The 11,187-nt window shown below is 50.3% G+C and overlaps 1 protein-coding gene and 1 long non-coding RNA gene across 2 annotated transcripts; one reads left to right on the plus strand and one right to left on the minus strand.

Moving 5' to 3' along the window:
• Window positions 1-6,865: 6,865 nt before the first annotated feature.
• On the minus strand, window positions 6,866-8,899 carry LOC145719541 (uncharacterized). Its single transcript, XR_014142455.1, has 3 exons — window positions 8,762-8,899; window positions 7,471-7,601; window positions 6,866-7,001 (listed from the first exon to the last, which is right to left on the minus strand). It is a non-coding gene; the product is annotated as an uncharacterized LOC145719541 (long non-coding RNA).
• Window positions 7,929-11,005, plus strand: LOC145719540 (zinc finger protein 282-like). The gene is made up of 2 exons (XM_081811022.1): window positions 7,929-8,224; window positions 10,487-11,005. The coding sequence occupies exons 1-2, from the start codon at window positions 8,060-8,062 to the stop codon at window positions 10,940-10,942; spliced, it is 621 nt and encodes a 206-aa protein (XP_081667148.1). The 5' UTR covers window positions 7,929-8,059; the 3' UTR covers window positions 10,943-11,005.
• The last annotated feature ends 182 nt before the right edge of the window (window positions 11,006-11,187 follow it).

Raw genomic sequence — 11,187 nt, forward strand, 5'->3', positions numbered from 1 at the left:
GTCTGTCACACACAAATAGGCCTATCTCCTCGGAGTAGACCCAGATGTGGACTGTAACCAGATTCACTCTTTGCTTACTAAGTTTTTCATTGTCACCATTAGATGAGCCTCTGTTTCAGCCACAGATGTGAAAATAAATGAAGTTGATTGCTTATCTAGAAAGTGAAAGGTCTCTGATCCTTTTTGCTGGATATTCGATATTGGAAACACCATAGCTGGGCTCTGGCTAGAGCAGTGCTTTACGTAACTTTCTCATCAGTAATAAGGACTGCATGGTTCCGGTGGGGGAGATTCTGCGCGGCTTCTTTTTGGAGCATTTTGGAGAGACTTGGGTGACCATGCCTATCCCAACCAGGATCAGACCCTACGGCTTATTGGGGAATAACAAATGTTCACTGTCTCAGTTCCTTTATCCATTCCAGATGGGATGGAACACCCAGTTTCTGCTCACAGTTTTCTCTGAGGAGAGTCAGAATACCCCAGTCCTTCTCCCCACCTATCACCCCACATCGCAGCTTCCTAGACAACAAAGAGCTGTCTGAGGGCTGCTCAGCAATGAGTAAAAGCCAGTCTTTCCCCAAATGGCTTACAGATGAGGAACTCTTTGTCATCAGATTTGTTTTTTCTATGTGTTTGGTGGACGCCTCGACCCTGTTCTGTTCACTCTACAAAGGAAGCACTCACTTCTCACAGGGCCTATATACAAGACAGTCTTAGACTAGGGAAGTGTCAGACTCTTAGCAGCAAAAGGACCTCAAGTGAGGTCAAACTGGTAGGCAGTGGAGGAGGAGGAGGAGGAGGATTGGGGAGTGCAAAGAACCTGAACTTAAGGACACGTGGGTGAGTACAGCGTCATGGGCCTAGACTCTGAGTCAGACCTGTATTCAGGTCCTGGCATCATCAGATGTAACATATGTTACTTAACCATCAGGAGCCTAGTTTACTTATCTGTAAAGTAGTGAGAACGAGATCTGTGTCTCAGCGGGAAAGGAAGCCCGTGTGAAGTCCTTAGCGCAGAGCCGGACACAGAAGGCGTCACAACGACAGCTATCACCAAAGGTGTCCGGGCCTGACCAGAGAGACGGTCACATCCAGGCTACTCTATGGAAGCACATGATTGCTGGATGTCTCAGCTTTTTGCCTGTCATCTTTTGCTTCCGTTTAACCTGTTCTTGTATCCTATCTTTTCTGTACTTGCTGGCTCCCACAAGTTTCTATGTACCATGACACCATGTGGCTCTGATTCTTTTGTTGCTCTTCAGATTCTGAAGCAGGGGGTCTGGCCCAGCTCCTCTTCCTATACCAGGTCACACAAGTTTCCAGCCAACCCTTGGATTGGCTGCCCTCGGGTTACAGGCTCATCTTGGGTCAGCTGTAGTCAGGAGGAAAGGGCCTGTGTTCCTGTGGGCCCAGTAGATTCACTTGGGAATGGCAAATGGTAGCCCAGATTGCACTTCTGGTACAGTAGGATAGGCGAAAATCTGTTTCCCCACCTGTGACAGGGTTCCTTCAAAGACTTCTACTTCATTAGGACTATCATAGACCAGAGCTTATTGTCCTTAGCATAAAGGACCTGGAAGGTACTATTTTTTTTTTTTAAAGATTTTATTTATTTATTTGAGACAGAGAATGAGAGAGACAGAGAGCACATGAGAAGGGGGACGGTCAGAGGGAGAAGCAGGCTCCCTGCCGAGCAGGGAGCCCGATGCGGGACTCGATCCCGGGACTCCAGGATCATGACCTGAGCCGAAGGCAGTCGCTTAACCAACTGAGCCACCCAGGCGCCCCGTGGAAGGTACTATTTATGTATCTTGCAAAAGGAGCAATCTCTCACTTTCTAGGGTGTTACTCCTCCCTTTATGACCCTTCTCTAGTTTCTTTTTAAACGTGTAACTCTGGCCATGATCACATCCACATCCACAATGACTTTTGTCAACTAGGTCAAGTTGCCTCTTCAAAACAAGAAAGTATTTCACCCCTAGGACCAATCAACCACTGAAGAAGGCAGATCGATACAGCCCAGTCAGAGAAGCCTCAAAAGCAGTGCGCTCCCACGCTCTCAAACATTGCCAGGTACATTTAAAATATTTGATAAAAATCTCATTGAGCTGTGTGGCTTTGTGTTTGTTTATCAGCAAAGCCAGTATTTATTGTAAAATCTTGAGACCGGTCCAAAAAAGAGGCCAAGAACAGAGGCCATGTCTTGTTTTGTATCCCTCATGGGCCCAGTGCTGGAGGGACGTGGGTGCTCAGTGCATGATCGCATAGTGGGAAGACCACCGGAGTAGGGGTGAAGAACTGGATTCCGGTCCTAGCCGAACACCGTCTATCTACTTGATACGGAGCAAGGCACTGAATTTGTGTAGATCTCATTTTCCTAATTCCGATAGAACATGATGGTAATATCCAATCCCTTCCAGCTCTAAAATCCTGGAATTTAAGAATTTATGTCTGGGTCCTGTTTTCCTTGTCTGGTTTCTCCCCACATTCTGCCCTATTGAGAGATTGCTTTGACACAGCAGAATAAACACCTTGGAGAGGTATGCATTTTTAGAATCTCATTCTAACCATATTATCATTACTCCAAAGCCACACAAACTGACAGAGTTTTAGCAAAACTATAAAATGTTTTAAATATGCACTATGCATTTCATTGCATTTTTTTAAAGCATAGGAAAATAAAAAGACCTACCAAAATAATAATGATGGTTCTAGGGTACTGGGGTCATTCAGTGGTTATTTTTCCCTTGTGTTTATAATGTAAATATTTATATACAGCATTTATAATATTTTATAAGAATAAGGATTATTGGAATGGAAAAGTTCTTGGAAAGGACTCAGGAGGCCAGAGTTTTTTAATCTTGCTTCGATTTTCTCATTCCTAGCATGAGGATAATACCTACTTGATCAACTTTACATAGGTGTTGGGACACTCAAATGAGGATAGGTCTTCAGAAGTGCTTTGAAACGTATCGCAGGCCTGTGAAAGTGTTGAGATAGTCAATGCAGAATTACTGACCGGTTAAACAATTTCCTGGATGTTGTTGGTGCTTCTCTTCATTCAAGACTGGGCAGTGGTCCTTCCTTTGCTTCTAGTTTGCTTGCCTGTGCTGGGGAGAAGCTAGCCCTAGATTGCCATTTGGGGAGCAATAGGACAACAGCAGTATGTGTGAGCAGAGATCAAAAGCAAAGTGCTGCAGAAAGTGTCAAGTCAACCTATTTAACGTGTTGTCTTCTACCAGCAACTTATTATGCAAGATAACCAGTTTTATGTACCTGTGGAATTATAACAAGTTAAGAAGGCAGGCATGTTACTGGAGAGTTTGGGTTAAGCAAGCAGAAAGTACAGAAAGCAGTGTGTGTGTGTGTGTGTGTATATATATATATATATATGTCAGTTCTTGGCTTTGAATTATAGTTTTAAAAAATTGTGTAAGAGAAACAATATCTACAAGCCAACCTCACTGAATAAACAGCAAGATAAAAACAATGAACAATTATTAAATCAATCCTATATTTAACAGCCACTAAGTAATAATTCAGGATGTTCATTTCTGCATGGTGATCCCGTGAGGCTGGGACAAGCACATGGGGAGGGTTCTTGGCTGAACATTAGAATCACTTGGGGAACTTAGAGAAAAATATTTATGCCAGGGCCCACCCTGGCATGATCTAATTTGCCTGGGGCGGAGCCTGGGCATTTTGTTTGTTTTAAGTTCCCCCACGTGATTCTAATGTGCCTGCAAGTTTAGAAGATCAGAGAATGAGAAAGTGAGTTATTGGACTGGAAATGACCAGTTAGCCTGCTTTACTGGAGCAGGGGGCTGTGGACTGGAGATTAATAAAAGGCAGATGAATCCACCATGGGACGTCATAATTTAGTAGGAAATAAGGCTATGAGAATTGCTGTTGAAAAAGTTCTGACTGATCTCCGTAGTTAAGTTAGGACCTCTAGAGGCTGTGGGAAAAGCAGCATTCAGTTCAGCTGTGCCCACCGCAGGCGCTGTCCAGACACCTGGTCTGTGAAACACGGGCAGGATCCTGGATGCTCACAGATGGGAGCCGCACGGGTTCCTGCGCTGTACCCTGACTTCTATTGTGGTGACGCTAGCAGTTTGCTGAAGAATGAAGAGGGACCGTGGTGATGTCATTACCAGCTTGGATTTAACCATAACATGTGGTTTCACACCCTATTTGTGGCATTTAGAAAAACCAGTATTATTCTGTATGCGCTCCAGACTTCATTTTGAATGAATTTTGGCCATTTTTAGTAATCAAATCCACACTTAAAAATCGAAGGGATACCCATTGAGAAGATTCAAGAGAACATAGTGCAATTGTTAATTCCCAACACAAAACCTGTCTGCACATACAGGGTTTCTAAGCCCCAGGTACCCATTGCGGTAGAACTCTTGAGTAGCTAACTCGCTTAGTCACTCAAGCAATTACATGTTTATTAAGATTGAGCAAAGTACCACACAGTCATTAAGAACTGAAGAAAAGCCAACAAACTTCACTTGTCTACTGTGTCAAGACTTGTGAAAAAGGTGATGAAATGCCTGTTAAAGTAGGCTGAGAATAAACTCAGGAGGGAAAAAGTAGTATTTTCTCTAAATTTTCTGAAAAGCAGGAATTTTCAGAAGTTAGTGGGAAAGAGGGAAAATGTATGTGTGCGGGTGTGTATGTACATGCACACGCACACTTAAGTTTGAATAAAAATATTGGCAAAGGGTGGATCTGAAAAGGCAAGCATGTTGAAAACTCATTAGCAAGAGCAAACTGACCTAAAAACTGTGTGATACAATATATTGTACTGTGATCCCCACATCAACACTTTCTCCCTCTTCCATTGTCTGATTTTGTCACACTTAGGATGCCAGTGATTTGGCCACCTACAGGTTACCCTTCCTTTGGATGTTGACATAACTTAGATCCTCAAGTGAAGACAGGAAGTTGGAACCACAGACATGCCAGTGGGTGAGGGGAGCTGAAGCTGCTCTCCTTTCTCCTTCCCATGGATTACACTGTTGTCCTTATTAAGCCTGCTTGTTAAATTAGGCATGGGAGACACCGAGATAGCAGTGCTAATCTGGTTACCCTGTTCACTTAGCTGAGTGAATCTGGAGGTTTCCTTTCTCAAATAAAGCTTGCAGTTGTTGGTGGGGCATGGAGTGCACGGGAGCACCAGGAAGACTTAAGAAACGATGGACACATGTATTGGGTTCTCCAGAGAAACGGAACTAAAATGATATACAGAGATATATGAAAGGAGATTTATTCTAGGAATTAGCTCATGTAATTATGGAGGTCAAGAAGTTCCATGGTCTGCCGTTGCAAGCTGGGGAACCAGGAAAGCCAGTGGTGTAAGGCCCAAGAACCAGGACAGTTGGCATCCAAAGGCAGGAGGAGATAGATGTCTCAGCTCCAGGGAGGAGCTAATCTGCCCCTCCTTGGCCTTTTTGTTCTATTCAGGCCCTCAAGGGATTGGGTGATGCTCACTCACATTTGTGAGGGCACCTTCTCCAGTCTACCAATTCAAATGCTAATTTCTTCAGGAAACACCCTCACAGACACACCCAGAAAAGTGTTCTACCAGCCAACTGGTCATCCCTTGGCCCAGTCAAACTGATGCATACAATTAACCATCACGACACATAAGTGTTCTGGCATTTCTGCATCCCCTCTCCTCTGGCCTCTCTCACATCCTCTGGTTCAGCATCTGTCACTTCAAATACCCTGTCCAGAGCCATAGCTATAGAATTCCTACTGAGGAGATGAAAAGCAGCTCCCTCCTGAGGCATGGAGGGGCAGTCCTGGGTCCTTCCCTTTCAGGAGATGTTTATTAACGATGATACTTGACATCTTATAATCCACATTACCCAGCTGCTGACTCTGCTCCTCAGTAATTCAGGTAACTGCCTCACAATTACCCAGTGATTCAGAGAAACGAGCCTAGTGACCCGGCAGCTCTCCCAGGACAGGATCTCTCCCTCCCTAGCACAGCTCCCAGCCCCGCCAGTCCCTCAGTCACTGGAGTACCCATCAGAGGGTCCACGGCCAGTGCAGCTACAACAGCCCCCTCCCCACACCCTTCTTGTTTTCCTTCTGGGAGGTGTCCCCTAATCCCCGCATTCACGTCTCCCCCTGCCGCAGCCACTAACCCGTTTCTGTGGCCTGTGGTTGCTAGGCATGGCAGTTATGAAAACATGCTAGTACAGTGCAACTGTGCATTTAAATTCTGTTTGAGTTGAGTCGCTTTGCGCATGTCATAGCAGTGAACACGGCCTCTGGCCCTGGGCAGCCACTCTGGCTGCAGGGGTTTCAAGTGTGGCTGGCTTTGTGAAAATGCACCCTCTGTGAAGGGAGAAACGTGCAGCGGATATGCTATGATGGTGACTTACTGTGTAAGCCAGTTATTATAACTAGTATTATAACTAGTTTAATGCTTAAGGGGAGTAGTTTTAACTGCTTTTTACTGAAAAGATGGCTTAAACCTTTGGGGCTAACCCAGCCTCTCCCACGTTTAGGAAAGCGGGATGATTGATGGTTCGTGGGTCAGAATGTGTGCTCTGATGTGTGTCACTCGTGGAAATGAATTTACCTGGAACTTTTCAGACTCTGCTTATCTGGTTCCCCTAAGAACAGTGGACATGATATTTACAAACAAGGGACAGCCTGTGGCCAGGGAATGGAGGGAAGGAGATCACTAGCTTCTGGGAACATAACCTTCACCAGCCTGTAAGCTCCTTGAGGATAAGACGGTCCACAAGATACTCATTCTGTATCCAGGAAGGATGCCTAACAGAGAAAGCACTTGATAAGTGTTCTGAATATGTTGCTTTAAGCACATGTCTCACTTGGGGGGATAATGCCCTTTATTTTACTAAGTGCAGTGAGACAAAAGGGTACCCGTCTGGGGTGATTCTGCGGCAGGTCTTCCTCTACACAGGGCAGTAAGTAGCTCTGGAGATCTCTGTCTTAAGAAGATAGGAACCAGTCATCTAGGAAAGCAAAGTAGATACAATTTTAAGGATAATTATAAGATTTATCTTTGGGGAGTAACTACCTTTGTTGGGTGCCTGCTATGTGCTAAGCACTGATCTCATCTCATTTGACTGTACCACTGTGGAGTAGACATTATTTGCTTCATTTCTATTTGGAGAGACTGACGGAAACTCAGAAGTTAAATTGCTCACAGTCACAGCTAGAGCGCTGTGATTTTGGAACTTAAACTCAGGTATATGCAAATGCAAAGCCCACCATCTAAGTGGTACCTGGCACATAGTAGCTGCTCAGTAAATATTTGTGGAATGAATGAGTGAATTTCCCCGCCCTCACCCTATCTTCTGCATCAGCCTACCCGAGCCTTCCCCTGGTTCCTCCTCTGATTTGGCTTAATGTTTCAAAGTGATGTTGACCTACATTTAAAGGTTTTGGAAGAGGCTGCTGCTGAAATGCGGTGCGCCTTACCTGGGAGGAGGAGTACGGCCCTCTTCTGACACATATTAGCCCAGATCCCTTCTGTAGCATCCAGACCAATGCGAAGGCCTGGAATTGGTCCTGGTGTATTTGGACTGGGGAGGGAGAGTGGGAGGTCAAGCCTGCAAAAGCGTGAGGGAAGGGCAAAGGCCAGAAGATAGAGTCCACAGACACAATTAGTCTTGCAAATTTTTCAAAAGGGTCAGGCACCATTTTCCTTTGGGATAGCCCAATACATATTTGCAGAATTAACAGAAATCGGGACCTGGCATTGTCTGGGACTTTGGGGCAGGCCATCCCACACGGAGGGCTCTGACGAGCATATCCTCCCAGGGCCACTTTGGGGGCGGCGGTGGGAGTGGCCTGGGCCCCGAAGTGGCCCCCGCCGGTCCCCGCAGGCGGGCAGGAGCTCGGAGACCATTGGCTGGCGAGCTGGCTGCGCAGGGGCGGGGAGCGCCGCCGAAGGGGACTGTTTGCTCCTACGGGCTGTAGATGGAGCTGTCCGGCCCCGGCGAGGGGGAAGGCGCCTGGAAAACGTTCTTCTCCCTGGCCGGCCCGAGCGGGGAACAGCACTCCCAGGATGCAGTTTGTGTCAACACGGCCGCAGCCTCAGCAGCTGGGCATCCAGGGCCTGGGGCTGGACAGCGGGAGCTGGAGCTGGGCCCAGGCTCTGCCCCCGGAGGAGGTCTGCCACCAGGAGCCGGCGCTGCGCGGGGAAATGGCCGAGGGAATGCCGCCCATGCAGGTGGGTGCACCCCCGCCCAGCGCCATGGCCGCGCCGCCTGGCCGTGGGGGCGGGGCGCGGGGCTGCGGGGCTGGGGGTGCGGGCGCGGGGCTGCGGGCGCCGGGGGGGCAAGTGGGGGGGCGCACGTCGGCGCCGGAGGGCCCTCGGTGTGCGGGCGCCGAATCGGAGGCCCGGGGTGGGCCGGGGCGCGGGCGGACTCGCGCGGCAGGCGGGGCGCAGCGGCCCCCAGCAGGCCCGGCCCCGAGTCCCGCGCCCGGCCCCGGCGCCCGAGCAGGCCCGGCCCGCGCGCGCCGCCGAGCAGCAGGCCCCGAGGCCGCGTGCTGCCCGGGCCCGGTGCCCGCGCCCAGAGGAGGCCCCGGGGGGAAGGCGGCGGGGACCTAGTGGAGCCGTGACCGCGGCACGCACCCCGGCCCGGGCTCCCCTTCGCGCACTTGTGCCCGGGTCCCGGCTGTGTGCGCACCGGAGTGCCCCATCGGGTTCACACCCTAGCCACCTGGACAAAAAGATTTGTATTAATGTTGTATTGCCATCTCTCACCAAGTATAACGTGTCATTCACTTTTCCATTGCACCGGGTGTGACGGAGGAAGGGGGCCATTGAGAGGTGACTTTGCCGTTGGCAAACTTGGCTGCACACTGGAGTCACCTGAGCAGCTTTTAAGACTCCTGACGCCCAAACTTCGTCCCCAGCCAGTGAAATCGGTGTCTCTGGGTGGAGAGTAGACACCCGTCAGTTCTTGAAGCTTCGTAAGGATCTCAGTGTGCGCCCGAGTTTTGAGAGTCAGTGCTTTGGAGTTGTGTACTGTGTACAACGTGAGGCGGTGGTGCTGATCGAGAGCGGAGTCGTGTTCCCCGGGCGAGTGTGGGAACTTACCCGGGGCTGGCCCCGCAGAAGCCCCCTCTGCTCCTAGCCTGCTTCTCCACCGGCTCTGACCAGTTAGCCAGGAGTTGCTGTGTCGGATCATTTTTCAGCCTTACCTCTCCAACCTTCCAAAAGTCATTTGGGCCTGGTGACGCTCTGAACTTCCACTGTCAGCCCTTGTCTCCTTCTCTGGGCCGTCAGGAGCGAGGCCTGCATGAGCTCAGATGGATGGCTTTGATGGAAACATGGTCTCTTTACTTAAGCAGGGTCTGGCACCCAGGGCCCTGCTCCCATTATCCCACGTCTCGGAGCGAGTCCCTGGAAGCTGTGGGGTGTTCCTCTGTGGCCATCACAGCTGCTCTGAGTTAGGGCAGTTGGCATGCGTGTCCCTGGCCTGCCCACGTCACCTCTCAGCAGCAGGCCTCCGCTTTGCCCAGCCCGAGGGCCTCGTCAGCAGCAACAGGGAGGAAAGAAAATGACACCTGCCATCCCACATGGCAAGGAGAGTTGGTTATCAGCCCTGCTGTTGGCCAGGAAGCCCTGGGTACTGGTATACGGTATGGGGCCAGTTCCCAGGTCACCAGTGAACTGGGAACACCCTCTCTTGGCCATAGGGCTCAGCTCCCAACGCGGACCCATGGGGCCTCACCTTCCAGGGACAGGAAGCGGACTAGAAAGTCTTCTCCTCTCAGGCGTGTCCCCTCTTCAGTGAATGACGTTTTTTGGCAAACCTATTTTCATTTTAGAAAATATGAATCAGGAGTTGGATATGGAAAAAAGGCTGCTCATCTGCTCACTCAGGCTCTCTGGGGTCTCCCTTGGTCACAGCTGCCGGGTATGGGGGCAGCACTTACCTGAACCGTGCTCTTGTTACCTGTAGCACCTAGCTCTGTTCCGGTGGGCAGTGACACCAGGAGCCGTGGAATGACCAGCCACATCTCTGTGCCTCAGTTCCATCATCTTTAAAGCAGAGATAATCATTCTTGCCCTAACCTGCTTGGAGATTGCAGGGGAGATTAGGGTCAGGTGACTTAGGCCAGAATTCTTACTTTGAATCAGAAGGTACTAGGTGACTTTCGAGAGCGTTCATCATCAGGTCTAGCCCCCGAGGAGACAGCTGCGCTGTGAAAGCGGCAGGTGACATTGTGGGCGGGGGTCTGCAGCCTTGGCTTAGGAAGGGTCACGTGGGTAAACGAGTGACTGATCTTGATGGGAAGGTTGGCCGGGTGGCTCCTCGAGGTAGTGCTGGGGCCAGGAATGAACACCATAGCCTGGGGCGGGGGGCACAGTGGAGGGGCGAGAGTCTGCGGCATCTGGTTAGCTGTTCTCTGTTCCCAGGCCCCCCTCCCTGCCTCACATAGGCTCTCAGCCCCCGCTGTCACTTTCTCCCCCTGCACACAGGCTCAAGAGTGGGACATGGATGCCCGGCGACCGATGCCTTTCCAGTTCCCGCCCTTCCCAGACAGGGCACCTGTCTTCCCTGACCGCATGATGAGAGAGCCCCAGCTGCCCACGGCAGAGATCTCACTCTGGACCGTGGTGGCCGCCATCCAGGCCGTGGAAAGGAAGGTGGAGGCCCAGGCCAGCCAGCTGCTAAATCTGGAGGGGCGGACGGGGACGGCCGAGAAGAAGCTGGCCGACTGCGAGAAGACGGCCGTGGAGTTCAGCAACCACATGGAGAGCAAGTGGGCCGTGCTGGGGACCCTGCTGCAGGAGTACGGGCTGCTGCAGAGGCGGCTGGAGAACATGGAGAACCTGCTGAGGAACCGAAATTTCTGGGTCCTGAGACTGCCCCCGGGCAGCAAGGGGGAGGTCCCCAAGGTACGTGGTGGTCCTCAGGGACAGGAATGGAAGTGAGGACCAGCACATGTCAACGAAACTCTCAATTTCATTTGGCTGGTCCTTCCCACAAAATTCTCTGGCTCCCTCTTGTATGATTTCAGTGTCTTTCTCTCTCTCTCTCTCTTTTTGTTTTTTGAGAGAGAGAGAGAGAGAGAGTGCGCACATGGGGGGCGGGGGGAGCAGGGAGGGAGGGGCAGAGGAAGAGGGAGAGAATCTTTTTTTTTTTTTTTTTAAGATTTTATTTATTTATTTGACAGAGA

This window comes from Leptonychotes weddellii, unplaced genomic scaffold, assembly GCF_054177405.1.
Source record: "Leptonychotes weddellii isolate Sample4059 unplaced genomic scaffold, ASM5417740v2 HiC_scaffold_5124, whole genome shotgun sequence".
Lineage (NCBI taxonomy): Eukaryota > Metazoa > Chordata > Mammalia > Carnivora > Phocidae > Leptonychotes > Leptonychotes weddellii.

Bases quoted from the DNA above. Each gene is read 5' to 3' on its own strand.
- LOC145719540 (XM_081811022.1), top strand. From the start codon at position 8,060: ATGCAGTTTGTGTCAACACGGCCGCAGCCTCAGCAGCTGGGCATCCAG. The intron at 8,225-10,486 runs GTGGGTGCACCC...CCCTGCACACAG, and splicing joins AGGGAATGCCGCCCATGCAG to GCTCAAGAGTGGGACATGGA.